Source organism: Labrus bergylta, chromosome 3 (genome assembly GCF_963930695.1).
Source record: "Labrus bergylta chromosome 3, fLabBer1.1, whole genome shotgun sequence".
NCBI classification, from domain to species: domain Eukaryota; kingdom Metazoa; phylum Chordata; class Actinopteri; order Labriformes; family Labridae; genus Labrus; species Labrus bergylta.
In genome coordinates, this window is record NC_089197.1 from 20,227,433 (window position 1) to 20,252,807 (window position 25,375).

A 25,375-nucleotide genomic window follows, 5' to 3' on the forward strand; every position below is an offset into this window, starting at 1 on the left:
CTTTATTATTTTGACTGTATTGTTGTATGTGAATGCATACTGTGCATGAGAACAAACTTGCATTACACAACAACCTTTTTGTCTTTAATTATTTACTTTGCCTGATAATGTGTAAAGGGAATAATGTGTGAGATTCTCAGATGAAAATTAAAGTTGCTTATAACATCAGTGATGTAGACAAGTGGGCCAGTTTTAGACGGGTGCGTGGTTACTTATCCCCATTGTCTATATAAGGTAAACAAAGTGACAGAGCAGATACAGCGTGAGGGCGAAAGTCAGCCAGACCTTTTTACGATGAAAGAGGAAATGGGATAGCCGAGGACATATGGCCCAGCAGTCACAAGACCCTTGAGATGAGCAGAGCACAACACTCTCCTAGAACTCTCCAATTAAGCAGAGGTTGTTTTGCACGCTGATGAAACATTATCTCAGGGAACAATTCATGACTCAAAGCATTCCAGGCTATATGAGCCCGCGGCTGCAGAACTTAAATCCTAATCCTTCAAATGTGTGCAATATTGTCAGCTATTTATAGAGCAGTTTGCTTTTCTATCTGACCGTCCCTCTTCAAAGCTCTCTCCAGGCTTCAAAGTCACTGGGGCTTTGTCTTTGAAAAGTAGGCAGGAAAGCAGCATTTCATGCACTTATTGATTACTCTGGTTTGTTAGTTGTCCATTGTTGTTGTGTAATCAAGCATGAGGGAGGGCAGCTTGTCAAGAATTTATGAGCTACCCCTTCAGTTCACCATTTTCTCAATGTTTGGTTTGTTAAAGCATATTTTGGCCTTATTTTTTCCACATAGACTGATTTAATTATTAATGTGGATAAAAGTTAGTCAACAGCACCAGAATACACTGCAGATGTACAAACTCGGCTGTTTTGCTGATTTTATTTCACGAGCACAAACTCCAAGGCTGTAAACGGTGAAATTCTATCAGAAAATATGATACGATTCTGCATGCTTTCTGCAGAATTCTGCTCCTCATCAGATGCCTTTGTTGTGTCTGTGATGATCTGTAGCACACAAACCTCCTTTAGATCTCAGAGCTGTGTGCTCCCCACTTCAAATAAGAGGAATCAAATACCTTACGGTGGATATTTTCAGAGAATTACCACCACTCTTCCCCCTTTTCCCTTTCGATAATATGAGGTAGTATTGTATGGGGCTTGTCGAAGGTGGGGGTGGGGCAGAGGGGGCGCTCCGCACTCTTAAGCTGCCTGAGCGCAGCCCTCCCAGCACTGCTAATAAATTATTAACTCCTGCTGACAAATACTGTTATGGAGCCTGCCGCAGATCTGTTGCATTCTTTAACAAGATTGCTGTAGACACATGTTACAGGAGGATGGAGGCTCCATCGCTCCTTTTCTCTCTCTCTCTCTCTCTTTCCCCTTCTCTCACTCACGCCTCAGCAGTTTGACTGATGGCTGGAGACCAAAGTAAAAGTGCCTGAGAGACTGAATATTTTAGTGGTAAAATAATACCACTTGATTTACTGTGTAAGACAAAAGCAGTGCTTTGTTTCACTCTCACCCTCCATTGAGGACGAGGTGCTTGTTGCGCTTCAGGCTCATGCTTTTTGGGTTCATGAATAAAAAATACGTCAGAATCTACATGCCTGACCCGCTCCCAAAACACAGACATCCACACACATTGTCCCCACTACATGCATGCTCTGAACTTCGGTCTGACTTTTTGATTTTCAATTAACAGTACCCAGTTTAAGGATCACTTTCTATTACATATAATTACAGGAAACAATTTAATAGCTGATGAAAATTGAGGGCTTAGTCCCACTAAAGGCACAGCCAACACCGATGATTATAGACACAAGGACAGACAGACAGACACACAGGCAGACAGACAGGCAAGCAGGCAGGCAGGCACAGAATTCACACTCCTGCCCTTCCATCTACCTGATTGACTGGGTTTGTTTGTACAGCTGCTATGAGATTAACTTAATGCTGCCATTGTGTAGGTCTAACTTCACTAAACAGCTTGTTCTATGACCGTGTGTGCGTGTGTGTGTGTGTGTGTGTGTGTGTACATGTGTGTTTGATAAAAAAGTGGTAATGGATAGAACAGTTGTTCATGTTAGTATTTTGAGGGTTCAAGCCAACTCAGTGCTATCTCTTAATTGCACAGAAACAACAGCCGCAGCATTTCATTAGTGTCTCAACATTTGTATTATTTATTTATTTTTGGTTTAAATTGCTCCTTTATTCTTTCGTTCCTCTCTTCTGCTATTTTTGTCAAATGTGTTGTAAACATGTTTTCCCTGTTGATAATAAACATTTATCAGTGTTTGTTACTAGTTAACACCTTTGTTTTAAAATACTTCCCTGATTCAAAACCAGAACACTTCTTCCAAAAGCTCATTCTTAAACAGAAGATGCATTCCTCTAGCTTTCTGTGCCTAACTCTGAGCAGAAAGTAAAAGGACACCAACGCAGCACAGCCTGCCTCAACCTTGACCCCCACCCCCCCCCCCCCCCCCCCACCCCCCCCCACACACACACACACACACACACACACCACCCCCACCTCTCATACCCCCAAGGCAGGCGGAGGGTAGTACTAAAGTGCTGTCACACTGACCCCTGTGGATATAGCAGCAGAACGAGGCAGAGGCTGATCAGTGATCAAATGTAAAACAAGAAGTTCGCTGAGCAGTTTGTCACATACAAACACAGGCTCATACCCTAACACCCCCAATCTGTCTTCCTCATGCGCACACAGGCAAATACACACATCACGAGAAGATAGAGCCCTCAGTAGTCACATTTAGAATGCATTGTTAATATCCTGTAGTTTAGAAAAAGCAGAACAATAGCACAGAGAAAAGCGGATTAGGAGATAAATATGTTCAACCTCCTTCTCTCCACTTCACATCAGGAGGAAGGCAATATTTTTTTATTTAATACCAAATGTATAATTCAATTTTGTCATGTCATTCATTGTAACACACAGCAATGAATGTGGCCTTATCAATAGTGAGGAAAAAAACTAAGAATTGGTAATAAAATATGTAAAAAATGTGTAAAAGAAAAAAATTAAATTAGCTTTAACATGCATTTTCTTTGCATCTGATGCATCAAGGACTCTCTTCATCGTAATATTCATGAAAGCTCTAATCTAAGCTTGTTAATGTGTTTCTTCATTGTGAGCTTCTGATTTGAAGCTAGAGGATTTGTTCATCTGACGGAACACTTTCACACCAAAATGTTAACTGGACATATACAGAAAATCTGAAGTTAAATTTGATACTTTTTAAGACCTTTTCAAGACAATGAGAAGAGTTTAAACTGGGAAATAATTTGATTTAGTTGGGATATTGTCCCACTTCCCCGCTGACCTATTTACTGACCAAGTGTGTTGAGGATTGGCCCAAGCAGGCAAAGATCCAGTTCTAGATCAAGCCATCCATCTACATAAAACACAGGAGTAGCATTCCGTTCATCTGCTCAGGTGTACCACTTATAATCCCAGATACAGCTCTGAAAAGCTCTGAAAAACGTAGCTGCAGGAGGTCCAAAAAGAGGAAAGCAATGTTGTTGATCTTCATATCATGTAATGTCTTTATCTTGACTCCCTGTTCTCCCTTTGTGCTCTGCAGCAGAGTCATGTCTTCCAAACAAGCCACGTCTCCTTTTGCCTCTGTGGTTGACGGGGACGATGCCATGAGTCAAGAGCACTTGTCCTGGGAGAAAGAGGAGAGCGCAGAGGCCCACGGCACACCACAACTGCCCCTGCACAGTCTGCTGCATGGAAAAGCCCATCCCGATGAGATGCAGCCACTCAGCAGTGTACCGCCAGAGAGTGACTGGGACAGCCTGGTGTCAGCCCAGCAGCGCATGGTGAGACGTGTAAATAATGACACATATACACACAACAACGGATTTGATCCCATGCTGAGGCTATAAACATTTTCACTAAAAAAGTCTTTGTGCAAATAATAGTTAAATAGAGACCTTACTGGTGACTTGCACAGTGAAGCCCAATTATTGTAGGTCACAAAGATAAGTGCTGACAATTCTACCAAGCACAATGTGGCAGATTGTTTATTGTTTTATTCTACCTTGCACCTTCTTAGGTTAGTATAGTGTGAAATTTACTTCACAGATTGACAGAAAAGTCAAAGGTAACTTCATTAAAGGCTTCCAAAGAAAGTTGTTTTTGCCTAACTTTGTGGATTTTTTTTTTTTTTGCACTCATTTTTACTTTTATTTGAGGCCCTGAGGTGAGAATGGAATAAAGGTAAACTTTTTGAATAGTTGAGAGGGCAATGCATAATGGTAGTAAGAACAGAAGTAGTTTTTTTTGTTAAAACCTGATAAAGCAGACACAATTCAATCCAAAGCTTTCCATTCGAAAGTTGACCTCGAACTCTCACTTGAAAAACATGAATGTCACATCAAATTGCATTACGACCAAATGGTGGGTAACGAAGTCTGTTTTGCTTCCTAAATTATTCTTGTTAATGCCACAATGCATGTGTGTTGTTTTTCTTGTTTGGTATAAGCTACATCTGCAGCCAGACCCCAAATGCTGCATTCTAAATGCAAAGCTGCTTTGATGTGAGCACAGTGAGGAAGAGCACTGGCACTTGTGTGCCATAGACATGGGAGGCAGGTGGTTGTGTGTGACAGACGGCTCTGTGGTAAAGAGACCCAGAGGGCCTCTGAAGTAGCACTGCAGCCGCCCACTGAGAGCCTCAACACCTCGGCAATGCAGTACAACACACACTCACAGACCCAGACACACACACACACACACACAGACCCAAACACAGCAACACACACACTCTGTAGCAGGCTGCTCCTTATGATGCTGGACGGTCCTAGCTGACTGATGAAGTTAAAAGACACTTAAAAGTATGCTCAGGTATTTTTGTCTGTGGCACATTATTAGATGCCAATAACAACATTTATTAAATTAACTAAGTTCATGAATATTAGTCCAAAAATTTAAAAAAAAAAAAAATTAATAAAAACAAAACATTTTCTTGAGCATCTTTTCAAATGTTTACAGTATTTTATGAAAACTGGATTTGAGAGTTAGGTCAGAAAGGATGCAGGAATAGAGACAAAAAAAAAGGAAAAAATCATGAATAAAAAAACATGAGAACACAAAAATAAAATAATAATAATTATTAAGATAATCAATTTTATCATCTGCAGAGCTTTAACTGTGGTGTGCTTAGAAGCATTTTCTGGTGGTTTCATCAAGTTAAGTGTTATAGAGTCAACAAAACAGCTGAAATAAATTCAGTCACAAGGCTGACAGCTATTGCAGATACTTGTACTGTAGGCAGATGAAAGGCTCATACAGGTCTGAAAACAGGTGATGGAATTTGAATCTAGGCAATCACACCATGAACAGATGGATGATGGCTAATATCAAAGATATATTCTGTAATAATTAGTGTTTTTGTTTCTTTAGCAGAGATCATAGTTAAAGATCAATAGATGGTTAAAGGTGTAATTTAAGGAAGGAAAAAGAAAACACAAGCAAAAGAGAAAAGAAAGGAAGGTAACATTGAGGAAGACAGGGATCGATAGAGATAATAAAAGGGGAAGGCATAAGGGGAAAGGAATGAGAGTGTTGCCGTCACTGATTACCTGACTCCACTGCTGTGCCATGCGTCTGTGTGGGCTGTGCCCTGAACCTATGCCAGCTGATTAACCCAGCACTGCTCCACTCCCCTCAAGCACTCTCCACTGTCTCTGCCACGCTGCATAATCATCCAACACCCGGCGCCGGGAGGTGTGGAGCCGGCGAGTAGGTCGTGCCACCCTGGCGCTTGGTACTAAACCATCCTACACACTAACTCTGCCTGCAGCTCGACATGTAGCGCAGCGATGAGAGTTTGGCACTGTCCACATTCCTGCTCCATTTATTGCATTCCCGACTTTTTATTCAGGATTGTCAGTGGCTCCAGACGTGCTTCTAATGATTCACCTTGGCGTTGCAGCACTCTGTTATCATGCTGCTGTTGATTAAAGCTTGCTTTTCAATCACAGTCGTGTTGGATACAGATGTGTGTCATGTTTATTCTCTTCACTGTGAGGGCCAAAGTTTAAATCAGAGTTAAGTGTTCCCCCGTTAAAGGCTACAAACTCCTGGCTGCTTAGCTACCTTCTGCTTTCTCAGACTCCACAAACCATAATTAACACCACCTTCTGTCAGGCCTGTGTGCATACACTCCCATTTGCAGAGTATTCTCCCCCTCTGTCTCTCTTTCTCTCCCCCTCATTCTTCTCCCCTGTTTCCTTCATGTCTCTGTTTGTGCACAGGGAGCACTCAGCCAGTCAGCCAGAGACAGGACCCTTAGTTAAATACTAAACCATACACAGGTGGGACTGAAAAACAACAACAGCTTGAGACAGGACACAGATTTACGATGGTTCGAGGCACTCAGCTGAGAATAGGTCTCCACTAGAAAATGAACAAATTACACAGCAGTCACCCTAACACAAATGCACACTCAAAAGCAATTTGAGAAATTACAGTTGGGAGGTTTCTCTGTGTAGTCTCTGCAGATGAAAAGTAAAGCCTGAGCACATTATGGATATGCCCTATGAAAGTGTACCTCATCATTTCATCTCAGTTTTTCGCTTGTCATGTCTCATTTAGCAGCGCAGCTAGCTCTGTTGAAAACACATACGCCGCTGTGTGAAAGCCAGAGTGGAGCCATTTTATACGGCCAAATCGCCCCTGAGCTGCAGAAACCCAGCAATCACAGCATTTGAATGAAAAACTGTCAAAAAGCTCAATGGAGCCCTGACAGAACACCGAATCACACTCATCATTTAATATAAATCCCATCCCCTGTTACCTCCCCCCTTCCCCCCTGTTTGTCTTACAGGAGTCTGACAGCAATAAAGTATGTTCCCTGTACTCCTTCCGGAACAATTCCACTTCTCCACACAAGCCGGAGGAGGGGGCCCGGGAGCGGAGTGACCTGCTGAGCGGATCAGCGTTTGGAACTCCTGAGCGCCGCAAAGGAAGCCTGGCAGACGTAGTGGACACGCTGAAGCAGAAGAAGCTGGAGGAGATGACAAAGACAGAGCAAGATGGTATGACTGTGTGTGTGTGTGTGTGTGTGTGTGCGCGTGTTTGTCCTTTTTTCCTCAAACTTGTGCCTGATCTTCACAAACATTCCCTCTCGACTTATCAGAATTACTAGCTATCTGCCTCTTTTCACTTGTATCTCTCAGTATTATACACTCCTGCGAGCACACACAAGCTGGTGGTACTGACGCTGCTGTCTTTCCAGTTTGTTGTGAACCTCTTCAAACATGACAAAGACTGTGTGTTAGTGCACATCAGCATAAGTGTGGTCTTCTTCCATGCCAAGCAAAACTTTTGGACTATAAAAGTGCTGACCTGATGCCAGGAACATAACCTCTACTTATTTTGCTGCAGAAACCATTTCTCACTCAGCACAGGTATTCATCAAACCTTGCTACGACCATTTTAGAGCTTTTATTTTCCTAAAACTTAAATATTTTTTTGTGCTATGAGACTGTTGGGTTTATGTCATATCTGCACCCCATTTCACCCCGCTTGGCTCTCCCTTCTACAGCCTGCAGTCTATCAAGAGTATGGCGGAAAAACAAATATTTGAAAGAGCTGCCGAAACACATCCCCCTTCTTAATTAGGGCTGTAGTAATATAACTACATCCAATCAAATGTTAAACCCCCTTGGGAATGCATGTGTCTCATTTAGTATCTGGGGAGCTCTTAGCTTAAGCACTTCATCAGACGAATAAATTAGACCTCTGTTAGCCTAAAAATAATTTGCCACTTCTTTTTTTAAGTGTTCATTCAGTGGTCTTTGTATCAGAGCATCACAGGACTCTCACAAGACAATCGTTCAGTCGCCTCCTTATATGGTAACTGAAAACTAAACAAACTAAAAAAATCACTCGAAAAACAAAAAGTTGAAATAACTTCCATGAAAAATATGAAAATGAGGAGTCCAGATATATTTGAAATACTTATAACACTTGCTGCTTTTATATTATTTCACGACCACGTACATTTAGAAATAATGGTGAAAAGTAATCTAAAAAAAACACAAAAGCCCTTTATGTGCATTTGCAACTATTGTTATTTTTCTTTCACATCAACAGAAAAGAATATTAGGAAAATGCACATATAAGGACAAATGAGGGGAAAAAATGCAATGTACTTTATAGTGAGTTACTGTTACAGGACACATTTTGTGTCAGAAGTGGTTCTGTGGCCAAGGTAAGAAAATATTATTATTGTGTATCTCACAGAGTTGATTTTTCAGGGCGAGACTGGTGCTCTCTGCAGCGGCGGAGAGCAAGCGTTGTGGTAATGAGCCCCAGCTGGTGAAGGCTGGTTGTTGCAGTAATTTAAATGGTCAAGTGCAGCTTGTAATCCAGGGCCGTATGTTAGCACAGGGTGGAGAGGATGTTTTAGAGTGCCATACAGCTGTTTTAATCTCCTGTTAATAATAGAGACTTGGTCTGCTTCATGTGCTGTGTATCATCGCCAGCTAAATAAAGTCCCTTGTTGGAGGAAATTAGTTTCCGAGCAGGGAACACAGCAGAAGACAAGAGTCTCACAAAGTTCAGTCTGCTGTCCCTGAGCTGCAGGAACTGAGAGATACTCTGTTCTCAAGTGCACTCGAAGAAGCTTCAGTGGTGATGATCAGTGATTACTGTAAAACGGAACAAGAGGGAGTCTCAGAAACTACAACAGGAAAGAAATCTTGGAGTAATCATAATCGTATGTCTTTGTTTATGGAGAGAGACACAATCACAAAAGGAAAACGGGCAGGATTAACGTACTGAAGAACATGCAAGACAGTGGGAGAAGCCATTTGTTGTCTTAATGATGTTGCTAATGTGACACAAGCAACAGATGAGCTAAATATATCGCTTATCTAAGCATGACAACTGTTGTGTCTAATTTTGCTGCTTGGTCGGGATCACCGGGATCCTCAGAGACTCTAAACCATCTGCTACCATTCTTCTCCGGGCCCCCTTGTCTGGTTCATCACAGATCATTGTCCTGATGGGCTGAGGCTGAACGCAGTGACCTTAAGTGCAGAGGGGAAACAAATGGTGTGTGGTGGATATTACACACAGTAAAGTGGTCGCCATTGGTCACGAATGAAGAAGGAAATCCCACCAACAGAGGTGTAAACATTGGGGATCCTTTGGGTCAAAAGCTTCATGATATTGTGTACAACAGTGATACTTTCCAATTGCTAATAGGGATTGCAAATGATTGATGTCATTTTTTTCCTTCACAGAATAGACAACAGTTCCATTTTGGTGTTAGAAGAATTTCTGATACTTCAGCATTTCAGTTAAATTCAAACTAGAAATAACTAAAATGTTTAAGGCCAATGGAAAAAATTACGATTGTGTTCAACTGACCTTTCAGCAGGAGTAAGCAGGTAATTTTCCCCAATTTTCCGATAACATATTTATTTTTCATTCTAAGAAAAGTATAGGCCAGTTTCCTTCATTGACCATGGTATCTCATTCTAACAATAGAGGCTGTCTCTGTGTTATAGGTATTACTCCTCCATTCTTCCATCTCTTTATATTTGTACCCTTTCACCCTCTCCATTTCTGGTCCTCAAAGTGCTTTAAGTGCTTGTGACTGTGCTAATGAATGAAAATGTCCTCCTAGCAGCAAGCAGCGCATTTAGCTGAATAGTCACCTTTGCTGTAAAAGCTCTATTAGGCCCGGTTGCCAGCAGGGCTAACGATTGTGCCCCATGTTTATTTACTAGGTATTGTAAATGCATTATTTATGGATAGGTCTCCAGACAGCACTTGTCAAGAGTTAAAAATGTCAGTATAAACTATGAGGGGAGAAAAGAAAAATAGCCACCATTATAAAAGGCCAAGGTGACCTTGATTTGATTCACATGCAATTAGAACAGTTTTATATAATGCACTAAAGTATGAATCAATACTGTGCAAGTCAACACAGAAATACTCTGTGTGTTGGGCCTTTATGATCGTCCCTAAGACAAGGACGGGTAATTGAGTTTTAGCTTCCTGCGTTGGCTTCAGGGATTTTTCCTGGGCCCACTATCTGCATGTTTAGACCTTGTCAGTAAAAGCTGCACTGAAAGGGATGTACTTCTGTATTTTTTTGTCATTGAAAGACAGATTACTATATGAGCACAATTCTGCTTTTTCTGACTAGTTGGAAAAGTTACAGTAGGTGCTTAGGCAGAACGCTCCACACCTGGAGCTCTTTGACAGAGTAATTACTAATTAACTTAGCAAAGGGGTGCCTTAGCACCATTAAGCCAAACTGTGAGTCCCTTTTTAATCTCAGGTAGAAGGTTATTTACAGAGAAAAGAGTTCCTGTATAACAGCAGCAGGTAACCTAACCATTGCTTGTGACATAAATCAGCACAACATGAAGTGCCACTGTGAACTAATTGTGTTTGGGGCGTCGGGGTCATACAGTATTTGTGTACTGTATGTGTTATATTTTAGACCTTTCTTTCCGCTCCTTGTGCCTTTATCACCTCTCCTCTATTTAGAGGTGTAATCCCCTGGCGAGGCTGTGTATTATCACAGTATAATGACTGTGCAGTAGTTTGAGTGTGGGGGGAGTGATCAGCATTGTGTGCGTAGCCCTAGGTCATTATCCCCTATTACAAGAGGCTATGTAATGAGATTCAGGGATGGGTGAAAGCTTTGGAAGAGAATAGGCTCAGCTCTAAGCCTGTGCTCTGATTAGCACTGATGAACTCTTGACACTGTTGTAACACCGTCCCCTGTCAGTGTTATAGCCCCTGCTGACTCCAAACGCAGGCTCAATGGAAAACGGTTGCAGGTGCTTATAAGAACTGAGGTTTTTCGTAATTTATTTACTCTACATGTAGCATTTGAAATGCTTTTTAAAGTTAAATTACATATAATCAGTAAATAAAATACATTCCTTCCCTTCCCCCAACCGACTGATGCACTTTCTCCCCTCCTCATTCACTTCCCTCCCTTCTCCCCTCTCCTCTCATCCCAGCTGCCATGTCATCTGGTTCTGCTTTATCCCACCTAATTAATAGGAATCTTTGTTATAATGATCTGAGCATGAGCCTCTGACTCTATGCATATGCAATGAAGGCTGGAAATCCAGTTGCCTTGGTTGCAGATTTTTTTTGTGGCAATCTTCACACATAGCTCTGCGCTGCCTCCGAGTACAGCTTCCTACCGGACAGCGCAAGGCCGGGACCCTCCTGGCAGGACACACAACCACACACGGGCCAGACATCAGTCAAGCAGCCGCCTCTCTCCTGTGCACCATCTCCCCACCTCCTTTAATAATCTCTTCTTTATTCTGTCTACATGATTTCAGCAAGCTACTTAACTTGATGCAAGTAATCTATTTGATCAAATAGCCAATATAGTTCTTGGTGTGTGTGTGTGTGTGTGCTTGCATGTACTGTATGTATCAGTGGGGGCCTTCCTGTGTGTGTGTGTGGGTGTGTGTGTGTGTGTGTGTGTGTGTGTGTGTGTGTTCTCTCTTGGCCTGTGGCGTGGTGCAGCAGCCCAGCGGAGCAGTGCTCTGGTCTGTCACTTTTGTTTGAATAGGTAATGTAGATCTGTTCAGGCTGAAGAGACATGAGCTGGAATCGCTTGTTAGGACACATGATCAAAAGCGGCTCTCTGCTCTCTGCCAATCAACCCTCTTGTCACCCTGTGAAGCAGACGTTAAATAGATTTTTCGGCCGTATGCCGCAGGCAGCCTGCCAGCCTGACATGTGAACTTTCACCAAAAAAAATGGCACTCTGCCCCTCTCTGCTTCCTAATCTCACCTTTTCATCCCGCACCGTCCTGTTCACTTTTTGCTTTGACTTTCTTCTTTGCCCCCCACCCCCTCTTTCAATCCTTTCTCTTATCTGGATCAACATTACCTGATTCAGATCAACCTTCCCCCTCCTCTTATTATTTCCATCTCCCACCCCATCTTACTCTCCAGTGGCAAAGTTGCTCCTTTGCCAGGCTGAGATCAGAGCCCAGGGCTAAATGGAGTGGCAATATGAGGGGAAACAGGGAGCAAAAGTGTCTGGTCTCCTCCTGCTGAATTATGTATTTACTATCTGTTCCAAAACAAGAGCGCTCACACAACACAGGCATGTCCCCACAGGACGCTGGGGGGGCTGACACAGGTCTCACTTTACACCATCTAAGATATAGATTTTGTTGCCCCCTTTACAAAACGGGAACCCTTTCTGCTGTCTTGGTCATTCACATGACAAAACAAGCAGCTGCTTCTTCAATGTTCCATTCTTTGCATTCAAGATCACCTTCCCTACTTCTCATATTCCGATTAGTCAACAGTAGCAACTGCTGCGGAGCATTCCAGGGGCCATCTTCCCGGGTTTCAGCTGTTGAGCGTGTCCCCCTGCACCAACGCAGCACAAAACTCCCATTGTGATCCTGGCTTACTGGCTGCACAGGAACCCCTTGATAGGAGGAAACGGGTGTCTGTGAGAGACAAATCACAGCCAGGGCTGCACAGAGGCTTGTTTGTCTTTACAAACTCTTGCTGGTTGTAGGTATGCCTCCTCAGTGACGTCACTGCTTGTGCAGATAAATAGCAAATTGTCTTATTTGGTGGTGGAAAAAAACCCCAATAGATTCATCTTAGTACTGTTTGAAGATGGCCGGGTATTTCAATCAAGTGCAGCTTAAAATGTTCAGACTGCTTTTAGAGGGGGACAGAGACGGTTAAATGCTGACACATTAGAAGGCTGAAGTCATTAATGGTTCTATATCTGTCATTGGGCAGTGATGCCAAGAATTGGAATTGCATCCAGATAGAACATGAAGAGAGACAAACAGCATTCTGACAGACTTCATATAGGGAGGACAGTGAAGGAGGAGGAGGGGGTAAGATGATCAGAAAGAGCAGAAAAGAGACTATTCCACAATGGGATGGGGTGCAGAGGGAGGGAAATTGTGCCCTGTTGTGCAAGTGTGTGTGTGTGTGTGTGCTCGCGGTAGAGGGACCACTTGTGTGCCAGCTAAGTATCACTGTCCTAGCTGAGGCATTCAACTCCTGAGCATTCTCCACACATATCTTGACAAAAGAGCTGGTGTCATCTGACCAAGGATCAAAATAGTGAGAGTGTTACTCACACCCTGGGCACAGTCAGCCTCTGCGGCCTGCTAATGATTTCAGAGCACATTGCAGGCTTGTTCTGGGAGTCAGACATACGTCAGCAATATAGCAAAGAGATCTGCCTTGAAAACAAGCAAACATGACAGCTAGAGTAGGTGCAGCCTATTAACATATTTGCATTGTTTGAAAAAAAAAAAAAAACCCAAACAGCAAGCTTGAATGTCTAACACCAAACTTTGATGAACAAAGAGACTATTTAATAAGCAGTGATGAAACAAATGTTTCCTCCCACTCAATGCTTCTCTTTCTCCTTGTTCAATAACATTACAAGTGCCAGGAGATGAGATGGGGATGTCAGAAGAAACGAATAGAAGTGTGTTTTATTGCGCTGCGCAGCCTGAGTGCCAATGATTATAATTATTTGACGAACGCCATCTCTCTCTTGAAGTACCTCCAGAATAATATTTTTAAGGCTACACCAGACGAGTGGTTAATATGCTGTAAGATTATGTTGCCATATTCATATCATAAAGGTTAAATCGATTAGTTGAGACTATTTGAAATAAGATATATGATTTTGGGGAAGAATTGTGGTTGTTTTGTCTTCATCATATTAATTTAAAAAGTGAATTCTAGTCTCAGATCATTGAATCATTTGACTTCTTAAACCCCCTGTCATGCTCCCCTCATCTTCCTATTTCTGTCGTCTGTCTTATTTTTTCCAGAGTCGATGGCTTTTGGCTCCACAATACTGATACTGTAAGCCTTGTTGGCTGTACAGCGTTGACCAATGAGCTTAGTTTGTTCATCAGAAGTATGTTTCCCCCTCTGCTAAGCAGGTCTCTGTCTGTACGGCTCTGTAATAGAAAGGGAATAAGCCGATTAAAAAAAGGAATAAATGTTGTTTGTTTCGTTGCTAAAACAACGTGCACAGCAGCAAATTGAGTCAGTAAGCCGTGGAAAGACGAATGGGGGCTTTTTCTACCAGTAGGCGCTCTCAGCCTTAAGAAGTGCTGTTTCCTTAACAATATCTTTATCCAGTCTAGGAAAGAGAGATACTAGTGTACAAAGGTTCATTGTTTTACTATTTGAAGAATCTTGTGCTTCAGTTCTTGTGTTGATAAAGTTGTAAAAACTTTAGTACTGCTATGACAACATTTGTTCCACTATAAACTTTTTAATGGTAAGATCTTTTTTTTGATGTGTGCAAACGTCTTCTCTTTTTTTTATTCCTCCAAGAATGAATAACATAATCTAAAATTAGTGGCCTTTGGTTTTACAGTCCAGTAAGCAGCATGGTTGCATCCTGAACTCTGGCATCTTAGCAAACAAAGTTGGTTGCGAGATTCAATAAACGACTTTAATTACAATTTGAAAATGAGAACGGCAAGCTGCAGATGTAAAAACATACAATATCATCACAGTGAGTTTGGAATTCTTAGTTTTTTCCTGAAACATTAAAAAAAACTGCAAATCAACATAGAATATAGCATACAGATGGAGGATATTCTTACATAGACACACCTAAGCAACATTAAACACATTTACATGATGCTGTATAATTAAATGTTCACTATATGATCCAGCTTATTTTTTGTAAATTGTGCTCTTATTAATGTCACATCTTATGGTTCAATCTCTGGAGCGTAGCGCTGTCGTCCGGCGTTTATGATGAAATAAAGTTTCCGTGTCTATTGCATACACTTGGCTTCACTGCAAATTGTAATGCATTCATGTGGATCCTATTAGTCTCTTTTTGTCCTTGTAGAGTCAGACACCCATTAATTTACTAAATCACACTGAACAGCCATGATCACAGGACTCCACCTTTTCTTCACACATCTATTAATTTAACATAGATGAATAAATGTGAAATGTTTCCCAGCATTGATTAGCAGGCAAGTTTATATCTGACAGTTAAATTGCAGGGTACCCAAAAAAAAATCCCCCAGAATGCAAGGTACCCAGTAATTTAATTTTTACGTGAAATTATTATAATTTATTACAGCGTGTGGACCCTAATAATTACCGACATCAAATGGAAATTATAAATTGAAATTAAATCCACATATTCCTTCTCATAATTCACAAGTGCTGATCCCATCATCAGCATCGCTTGAGTGTCCAGAAGTAGCGTCTACTTTTTTCCCCCAAGTAAACCAAACACACATGAAAGCATTACGAAAGCTTTGTCTTTTTTTTCCTTTGTCTGATTTACCTACCAATGTAATCGTTATCTACTTAAAAAGAGTAATCAACAAAAGCTGCACTTAAGATACCATAAGGCACTGTGCTTCATTAAAGGCTTTAATAGGCTTTGAACATTAACAATCGTGAAACAAAAACAGATTCAAATGTTTCTGTTTCATTTTTCTCCATTTCTATAAAAGCTCCACTTCTCTTTGACCTTGTCTGGCTCTTAACACATCTCTTTATAGTCTTCTTTTATTCAATCAAATAAGCAACTGTTTGTTTCCCTGATGAATGCAAGAGAACATTGTATTAATGGTTCATTTTCAATAGACTCACTCTGCTGCCAGAAAAGAGGCTTTAAAGTAAAAGAAGGGTAAAAGAAGAGGGAATAAAAAGTTCATTTTGCTATCCAAGCATTTAATGGTCCTAGTTCTTAAAAGTGACCTTGTGGGGTAGAGAGCGGAGCAGCGCAGCAGCTCCTTCCAGATGCACACATGGCATCCATCGGGGGCACAATCACGCACAGTCCCAACACCTCAGGCTCGGACATATGTTGAGTTTTATTTCATTCTTCTGACATTAATCCTATTCACCAGCTGTTCTGCCAGCTGCCACTCTCCGGCTTAAGGGGAGATTGCAGTTTTGGGGGCTCTGAGTACTGGTTTATCTTGGCTCCTCATCTGCTCCTCACAAAGTTTTGATTGGATTTTTTTTCTTTGCCCTCTTCCTACTTCCAGGTTCCTTGAGTTGCATACTTTCCTAAAATATTTCTATGACTTTGCCGTTGTTGTTGTTTTTTTCCCCTCTCTGACGTTAGCAGGTAAAAGAGAAATTGCTGCAATTTGACTTTGAATCATGAGTCTTTTTACAGTCAGTGCTCACTACAAGGCCTTGACATTTTGAGACGGTAGTTATGCATTTATAAATATTGATAGCTATGGCACTCTCAAAAAAAGAAAAGTACAGAAGTTGAAGATCCCCAGCACTTCTTATCATGCAGCGTCTTGTCCGAAACCCTAACCCCCCCCCCCCCCCCCCCTTTCTTAAGAAACCCTTTGGAAGAGACCCAGCGCTGAAACCCACTCACCCCTCAGTCATCTAACAGCATTTCTGCGGGATTAGCCTGGACATGGCCTCAGCCTGTACAGTTATGATTATTGACATATTGGGTCTGACATATTTCACATTTATGTGCATTGTCTGGAAGCATACTCAAGTGTTCTCAATGTCATTTCTGCTGAAGTACGGCCGGGCGGTCTGCGAGCAGGGGCCGCAATGAATTGATCATTGCTCACTGCTCACTTTAATAATTCAAGCCTGATTGCCACAGAGTGCCGCAGTAAAATGGATTGGGAGAGGTCACATGCTGCTCAGCTCAGGAGGTGAAGCCTCTTGGGGATGGTTAATTCATATATGCCTGATAGACACGTGTCCTATTTAGAGAGGTCAGGGTGCTGTGTGTGTAGACGTCTTCTCAGAATGGCCAGGTCAAAGCTGTGGGATTAACACGCTGGTCAGTGCAGAGGGGATAAGGGGGACATTTTCTGGTCTAACATTGCCGGTATGTTTAGCTGCCTGAGGAAAAAAGTCAAACATTCAAAAAGTTTATTGCAAATTGCATCTAATTTTACGACTTAAGGCTGCACAGTATTTAATAGTTGTATGGTTGTATGGGTCAATGTCTTTTCAGTCCACTTTGAATTGAACTGTGAAACCCTCTAGCTAATGGGATTATACCAGGGTTAGAATTAAATTAGCTGGAAGCAAACAAAAATATAATCCAAATATCAATGAAACACAGCAGCAGAAAAAATACCACTGAATAGAAATGAATGTATTACCTAAATAAAATCTTTGTATGGGAACACATGAGACTGTTCGATTATCAGGTGTGAGCTAAGAACTCGCGACCCAAATTCTTATTCATTAAAAGATTTGTCATGAAAATGTCAAACTCTGGAGTTTGATCCGTATACATGACTGTGTGTAATCATGTTAATGTTAAGGATATTATATTCATTATGTTGAGGTGAAGAAGTGAGAGGTAAAGATATTAGAATGACAGAATATTAGACCATGAATCAAATCTTCTCTCTCCAACATATTTATAGCAACTGTTTACGAGAGCAAACAGGATGGTCTAAAGGTGACTAACAGAGATGTTCACCAAGTGGAATAATGATAAGGTGTCAGCTAAAGAAAGCCCACCATGAGGTGCAGGTGCTGCACAATACACTGCCAAGGTTGGACCTTTTTATTTATGCATGCCAGCACTTGTAATTACATATTAAAAAGCTGGAATGATTTAACTGCACCCAAAAAAAGTCTTATGAAAATGGTGGAGGTTATTAAAACTGTCGACAACGAGGAAAGGTAATTGCCTGAAAATGAGCGACAACGCACTGTTGTGCTTAGAATGTTTTTCCCCCCGGCTCCCTCTTTAGCGTTTGCATTGTGCGGCATCACCCGGGTGTGTAACCTATTGCGTTCCGATTGCTCCCTTGCAATTAGTGCCCTTTTTGTCCTCACTTCAATAACGCCATGATTATGGAGACTTCAGGAGTATTTCTGCAGCATCCAACAGCTGTTGTCTCAGGGACTACCGGCTGAATGACAAAAACATGTTTTCTCTCGGCATTTCACTTCCCTGCCTGCCTCTTGTAATTATTATGTTTTATTTGGTGTGATGATGGGGTCTTGTTTTTTAGTGTGTCTGTGATTAAGATATTCAAAGGACTTCTCAGAGTGTGTCGCAGTCATTTTCTTTTTTCTCAATCTCGACTTTGGATTTGTTTCCCGTGCAGTGCAGAGTGGATGGGAAATTAAATGTAAGCCTATCATTGTCTGACTAAGATTCAGAGAGTTTATCTTTGAGATAGAAAATGATGCATGAATTAAAGGAATATTCTGTAAGTAACATTGAACTCAGGAGTGAAATGTAAGGGTTCTTTTCAAGGGAATTTCAAACATTTCCGTTTATCTTTTCTTTTTTTCTTTTTTTTACAGTTCAGACACATCGTTTAACATTTGACACAGCCAGTATAATGAAGTCAATCAAAAACACTGATATCATATAGACAAGTCTTTCTATGTATCATTTACAACTGTATAAATCATTACCAAGTGGCAGTGATTTGTGTGATTTTTAAAATGACATGCAGTGAATATTCCTCATCACATTGCTCACTTCATTACACCTTTAAGCCAAGCTTCAGCAGACAACAATCATCAACATATTATAATAAAGAACTATATTTCCACAAGTGGAGAAATGACAACTGAGGTTTGGGAGCGTAATACTCAGGATGTGAAATGTATCTTAGATATTTGTTATTTGTTAAACATTATTTCTGGAGCTTTCTTTTACATATTTAAGAGTTAAACATTGAACACTTCTGGCTTGTTTGGATGAATTCAGAAAAGCATAGCCCAAAGGCTCGTAAGTGTTTTGACATTTAGCCCTCAGTGCAGAAAGGGAGAGGCTTTTCCTACTATCCTTATTATCGTTATATCATATTATGTATAGCTGCATTACAGTCCCAGTTCCAAATCTTTGACTTTTTAAAATAATATATTTTTTAAATATTATGCAGTTTTGTTCCATTTTATTTCAAGTTTACAGATCCTCCCTTCATTACATACTGGAAGGTTTTGGCTTTGCTAGACTATAACTTGATTATAACAAATTATTTAAAAACAAATGTGCTGTTCAATCTGAAAGTAGTTTTAAGTCTCTAAACCTTACTTGCTGTGTTCCTCAGCTCAGCATTGTTTCCCTGTTTTCCTCACTGTACAGATCTCTGCATTCTGGGGAGGAAATTATTTATATGGTCAGTGTCAGTTGATCATTGATTTGGTAATTACATGTTTCCCCTTGAGGCTGGGATAACTGATATACAAGGCCAATGCTAAAGGGGAGGTCTCTCAGTCTGTTATCCATGACTTATGGCTAATTTGACTCTCCTAGATAGCCCTCTTTTCTCTGCCAACGGCTGTTCAACACAACAAACACTCAAATGCGAGTATCATCTTTCTCCCTGGAGAATAGCACACACAGAGAAACCCTGAATGTGGTGGCAGACCGTTGAAACAATTTCATTGCTGACAACAGAGAGTAATAAACTACTGATTTCTGCCTGTTGTAACAACCATCTATGTGCCCCGGGCAGTTAGGTCTTTTGAAACATAATTGGTGTTTGGGTTTTTTTGTACCATCAGATTTCATAAATTAAACCTTTAAGAGGCTGACAACTTTGATATGTAAAAGTGGCCCTTCTGCCCATGCAGTGCTTGGATATTCTTAATTTTATTTACACACTGGACTTGATATCTGCATTGCAATCTGGAGAGCAATCTGAAAATGAGGGTGCCATGAATTTTTAAGATCTGCTTTATTACTGTCCAATCCAATTTTTAAAGTGACAAGATTTGATTTGTTTGAATCTGTGTTTATTGGTCTTATTCTGTGTTCTACTCGGTGAGTGGAGCCTTTAGAGTTAGCAATGATCGTTTGAATGAACTACTCTGTTTAGACAAGCAATAAAAACATAAATTAGCAAACGACTTTCCCCTTCCTCAACCACAGGCATTTATAGCTAACTAGCACTCAATTTCCCCAAAGTATTTTGTCTTTTAGCCTGAACAATAACAATAAATTCAGATTATTAAATGTTGCATTAAATCACAGGAGAGTAACGAAGTGAGAGCATGAATGGGGTAAGTCAGTGTGAGGCCTCATAGCTAACCTGGCTTTTAGCTTCTATGTTGTTCAGACTGAACATGATCCTCTAACAGCCATGACTGCCAGGTGCTGAGAGCTTTGTTTACATCAGAGATAAACTGGGAAACAGTGCTTTGTTGAGATTAATGCAGATCATTAGCTTTGTTTTTTTTTATACCGCAGAAGTATAAAAAGTTATAACTTAATCTAACCAGCTCATCGTGGCTTTAGGTGTCTAAATCCCTGCGCCTGTGCACCCACATCAATACGATCACAGCGTACCTGCACAGGGAACCTGTATAACACAGATGATAGCACTGATAGGAGATAAACAAACAAAATGTGGCTGCATTACATCGGTGATGACTTAACTTTGTTCTTTGTGCCACTTGAAAACACTTAAAAAAAATATCGGGGAAGGGTTAAGGGCGTTTTTCCAGCTATCCAGCAGCAGCCCCACAGAGGACACAATGAGTCCCAGACAGGCTTAATAGTCCAGAAACCATTCCTCCCTCAATGGGAACACGTCTTGGACACACACTCCAGTAGTTTTGTCTTGTATGTTACTATCTGTGCTAGCTGCAGAGCGCAGTGGGTCCGTGCCAGGCAAGGGTCCGCAGGGACCGTTGGAATCGCTGGGGCTGGAGGAAGTTGGTCTGAGTCCAGTGGGGCGATCTGGGCTTGGTGACAAGCCAAGCTGTCTACTGCAGGGACGCTGGGAAAATGTAAATAAGAGCCTGATAAGGGCTATTGTTTTCATTCCATTCTCATCCCAGCTGAATGGCCTGCTCCCCAGCCACAGCGCGTTTTATCTCGAGAGGGAGAGGGAAAGAAATGGAAGGGGTGGGGGTGCAAGAGATTTAAGAGCCCCCAAAGGAAAATAAAAATAAACTCACTGGACTCTTCTGTTGTTTAAGCTAATTCCCCAGTATGTGATGTCCTACTTTGAAAGGAAAAGAGCAGCTTCAAACTTCAGAAGCTTTTTACACTTACTCTTAAATAATGATGTTTGCCTTTCACTTAGTGAGGTGTGAATCATTTTTTCAAGAATGATGTTATTTATGAAGAATACAGTGTGTATCAATTCTTGACATTCTGTGTCATAATTTGACAGTTATTGTAATGCTGATACGAACAGTGTTTCTATTGGCATGAATAGTTTTTCCAGAAATAAATAGAGATATTTTAAGACACTGAAATAGCATTAATCTAAGTTCTGAAAAAAAGGGGGAAGGGGGCCTTGAAGAAAGCCAGACATCTGACTCATTTACTCTTTTCCTCAACAACATCTGCGCTAAACTTGCTCAGCTTTCACCAAAACTAATTTTGGTTAGCCGTTATTCGCAACACTGAAAGATTTTTGAGAGTTATTTTATAGGCTAATCCAGGTCATTATTCACTTCTCCCAGGTGGAAGGCAGGGAGGACAGCGGTGCATTCCAGCTGTAGTCTCTCCGGGTGGAGGACTTGGCAGGTCGTGTCTGGCCCGGCAGAGGGGATGGAGAAGTGAGGGAGCGCCGGCTCTCCTGGGAGGGAGGTGGAAGGAAGGGGGAGGACTGGAGTAGAATGGAAGCTGGCACCACATTATCTCCAACAGTTGGTGCATTCCTTAATGATCAAGTGCTAGAGAAGCATCTGTGATGAAATAGTGTGTGTGTGTGTGTGTGTGTGTGTGTGAAAGAGAGGGGGAGCATATGTGTGCATATTAACATATGCTCACTGTGTTTGTTTAATTCCCCTTAAAACAACTTTAAAAATAAGTTGTTTTTTGTGCTTTAGGGGAGAAAATGCCACGCACTGATGTTGCTCTTTCTGTCTGTCTGAAGATTATGATTGGAGGGGAGTTTGTTGTTCAGCAAGAGGAAGCTGTCTCACCCAGGGGTGAGTTGCAGGGTAGAGCTGTGGTCTCCCCTGCCCTTAACCTCTGTTTAAATACGGGTGATCTCTGCGCCAGGGAGGGAGTTAACACACACAAACACACAAAGCCTTTCCTCTCTCCCTCTCTTAGGGTCAAGGTGACAAACTGTGAGTTGGGAATTGGAAAGTCAATAAAGTAGAAGTAATGTTATAATGACCCCGAGCTGGAGATGTCCTGTCGACCTCCATCACACGGGAGGAAGTGGACAATCAAACAAAATGGACACTCGGCTTGATCTCTCTGAAAGCCATCTTTAAACAAGGCAGCGAGAAGAGAGGACTGTCCGTCCGTTACTCCTAGATCCTCTGAAGTCAGTGTAATTGTCAGAGGGAGTCAGTGGTGTATGGTTTGTGAAAGCAGAGGGCGAGAGATGTAGGAAACATCACTTGTCGACAATCTGAACAGTGGAATTGTTCCGTGTTGGATGAAAAAAATCAAAAACACAGGACAGTTACATAGCACATAGATTCATTTGAAATGTGAATTTGCTTATTAATTGCGTCCTTTTATTGCCAGAGCTATATTAATAAACGATTAACTTGTAGTATGTGGTTAGACTATTTATCACGGTGCCCAGGGCTTTGTTCTGATAATTAGTGTGTATGCTTTGATTTTGGATTTTGCTCCGAATCTAGAGAAACACAGTTTTACAAATTACACCATCCTCAGGCATTTTTTGGAATCTGAGGACCGTGTCTATAGAAACCAGAGAAGCAGCCTTATAATCATCAAAAAAAAAAAAACTAACAGTCCTCATTTGATTATACAATATTGCAGCCTGTTTAATGAGACTAAACAGGAATGGACTCTGCATGACTCGATCTGGTTCATTTTGGAGACAGCTGCTCAAGGTGGAGGCTTTCTTGTGCTGCTGGTGTTTGATGTGAACAGGCTGACCCCTGAGCGGTGCAGGGATGGTGGAGGCCCGGGTCAGACGGCCCAGTGTGTTCTTTATCTGCTACCCCAGAGACAGCATGGCAGATTGCGGCCATTCCTCCTCTGATTCATTGTCTGCTGGACAAATGTTAATTGTTTTCATCATTGGCAGCCATGTGAAACCTCGGACGTACCCAGCCTCACTCCTTGCCTCCCGCTTAATGTGTTGCCTCTGCCCTTATATGCTATCCCTACAATGCCTGCTTTCCTCCTCACTCCAACCTGAGCTCATCTCTTTACTGTCAGGCTGAGTCTCTTTTAATGTTTGCTGGGTAATATCAACAAATAAAATACCTCTATTTCAGATGATACACTTACTTTTTTTTAATTCTCATCCAATACATTTTACACAAAACCACAAAAATACTTTAACTATATTCGATACACCCTAAAACAGGATCTCTAAATGTATTCATCATTCAAATTTATTTGTCTCCTCTTTTTTTTCTCTAGATTCCTCATGCATGGAGAAACTTCTTTCAAAAGACTGGAAAGAGAAGATGGAGAGGCTGAACACGAGTGAACTGCTTGCAGAAGTAAAAGGTAAGCCTACACTGAAGTGAGCAGATTCACCACACAAATACCTCTTTAAGCCGTGTTAACAAGTCCCTCGTTCCTATCAGGCGTACATTATCTGAGCACTGTATAATCTCAGAACCGCCTTGTACGGTGGAATTAAACAAAGGCCTTGGCTGCCCTCCTCATTCATTTCTCTGCTTCCTTATCTTTTGTTGGAATGCCCGACTCTGTCCAAAGTGCTGTCTTCAAAATTCGAGCCCATTTAGACCTAAAAGCCTACACTCTTTGTGCTTGTCAGTGGTTTATTGTTGTTGTCCCTGGGCCTTGCTTCTCCGCTGTGGCACATGCAGTATGCTCACGCTGCTTGGGTAATAGTTGAACCCAAAGTGTGCCTGATGTAAACAGCAAACAACTGAGCAGCGAGGAGAGGAGCCGTTAAAAGAGAGGAGAAGAACAGAGTTGTCTCCTCAGTCAGTCTGCGTTTGAGTGGAATGTCTCGACTCTGACAGTGAACGCCCTGCGCAGCGTATCAAGAGCCGCACGGCAACTCAACACTCCCCTCAAAATCTGTGTTTATGACAGGCTGAAGGTGGGCCGAGGAAGGGCAGGGCTGCTGCTCAGTCCTTAGCACTGACTGTTACAGAGAGCTGCTGTGTTTATACAGCACAGGGAAGCACAATACCAGCTGGCTGATAACACCAGGCTGTCACTGGCTCCTTCTCTCTCCCTTCATTAGAAGACTTCTCGTGTCTATCATGAAGACCATTCACAGACCTGTATAGATAGCTCATTTCACTCTCTATGGGATTTTGAACGTTTGCCTAATGCTTCTCTTAATAAACATGGGTGTAGAGCACTGATGCCAGTATCAATATTGGCCTCCTTTACTTCCTGAAATCTGGTATCTAGCACGGGCAGGTATGCCAGTCAATGTATGAATCAATTACATAATGTTCTACCCCCACTAAAAGTTAAGCTTTACAGGTAAATCATCATGTGACAATAACAAACAAACAAAAATACAATGCTGCCAGAGACTTTTATAATATTTAAAGCTAGCATGATGTCATCAATAAGTGTTTTTCTACAAATCTTACATCTAATTTGGTATCAAAAGGGTATTCTTTATTTGTCAATATGAAAGTCTAGGTATTAAGAAGGAAAAAAATGTATTGGAAAATCTCTGGAAGGTATACTTAAATACAACAAGTGCTTGGTTTTAATTATTGAATAACACTTAAAGAGGGAAAAAAAATTACTGCTGAATGTTCTATTAGGTATATTCATTGGCAATAACCTTAATGAACTAAAGGGTAAATCACTGCTTGGTAAACTAGATTCATTGTACCTGCCCTGGAGTACTGTATGCCACCGTAGATCAAAGAGCACCGGGTGAAATGTTTCAAATGATTTAGCCTTTTGAATGGCGGTCTGTTAAATTACAGGCAGGGCATTTCTGCTGTTTGATGAATGGGAACAGGAAGGTTACACTGTGGTCTGTAAACAGGTAGGGAGTCTGATAATAAACACTTTGGCCTCTGTCTGTCGACGAGTTATGGAGACAGTCTATACACCACAGTTACTAATATAAATGCTTCTCCTATCACAGTGGCAGCCTTAGATTTTTAATTAGCATGCCATTTCATATGACTGTAGACATTTCAAAGGGCTGCTTTGTGCTCCCCCTTACAAATGTCTCTCTCTCTCTCTGCGTTTGATGTCTGCCTGATGTAAATACGGGCAATTAAAAAGAAGCCCAGGGTTGGAGACGCACAAGGTCCGCCTAATTAAAACATAAACAAAGGTACCGAGCAGAAAACACCTTGTGATTAAGATCTAAAGTGTTATGATGAATCAGAGGTTCCATTAATTGTTAGGTTAAAATCGGTACAAAAGGCAAACATGCCTGTTGGTTTTAAATGAATAAAAGAAAGCAGAGACTAAAAGCTGGCGTG

At 41.4% G+C, this 25,375-nt stretch overlaps 1 protein-coding gene across 5 annotated transcripts in view; it reads left to right on the top strand.

Annotated features, from left to right (window-relative positions):
- Window positions 1–25,375, top strand: part of sox6 (SRY-box transcription factor 6) — a 131,837-nt gene that overhangs the window by 41,750 nt on the left and 64,712 nt on the right. For all 5 annotated transcript variants that reach the window (XM_065952917.1, XM_065952918.1, XM_065952916.1 and 2 more), the window contains 3 exons: window positions 3,615–3,855; window positions 6,867–7,077; window positions 23,355–23,444. In XM_065952917.1, the coding sequence (XP_065808989.1) occupies window positions 3,615–3,855; window positions 6,867–7,077; window positions 23,355–23,444 (542 nt within the window). The remainder of the gene's footprint in view (window positions 1–3,614; window positions 3,856–6,866; window positions 7,078–23,354; window positions 23,445–25,375) is intronic.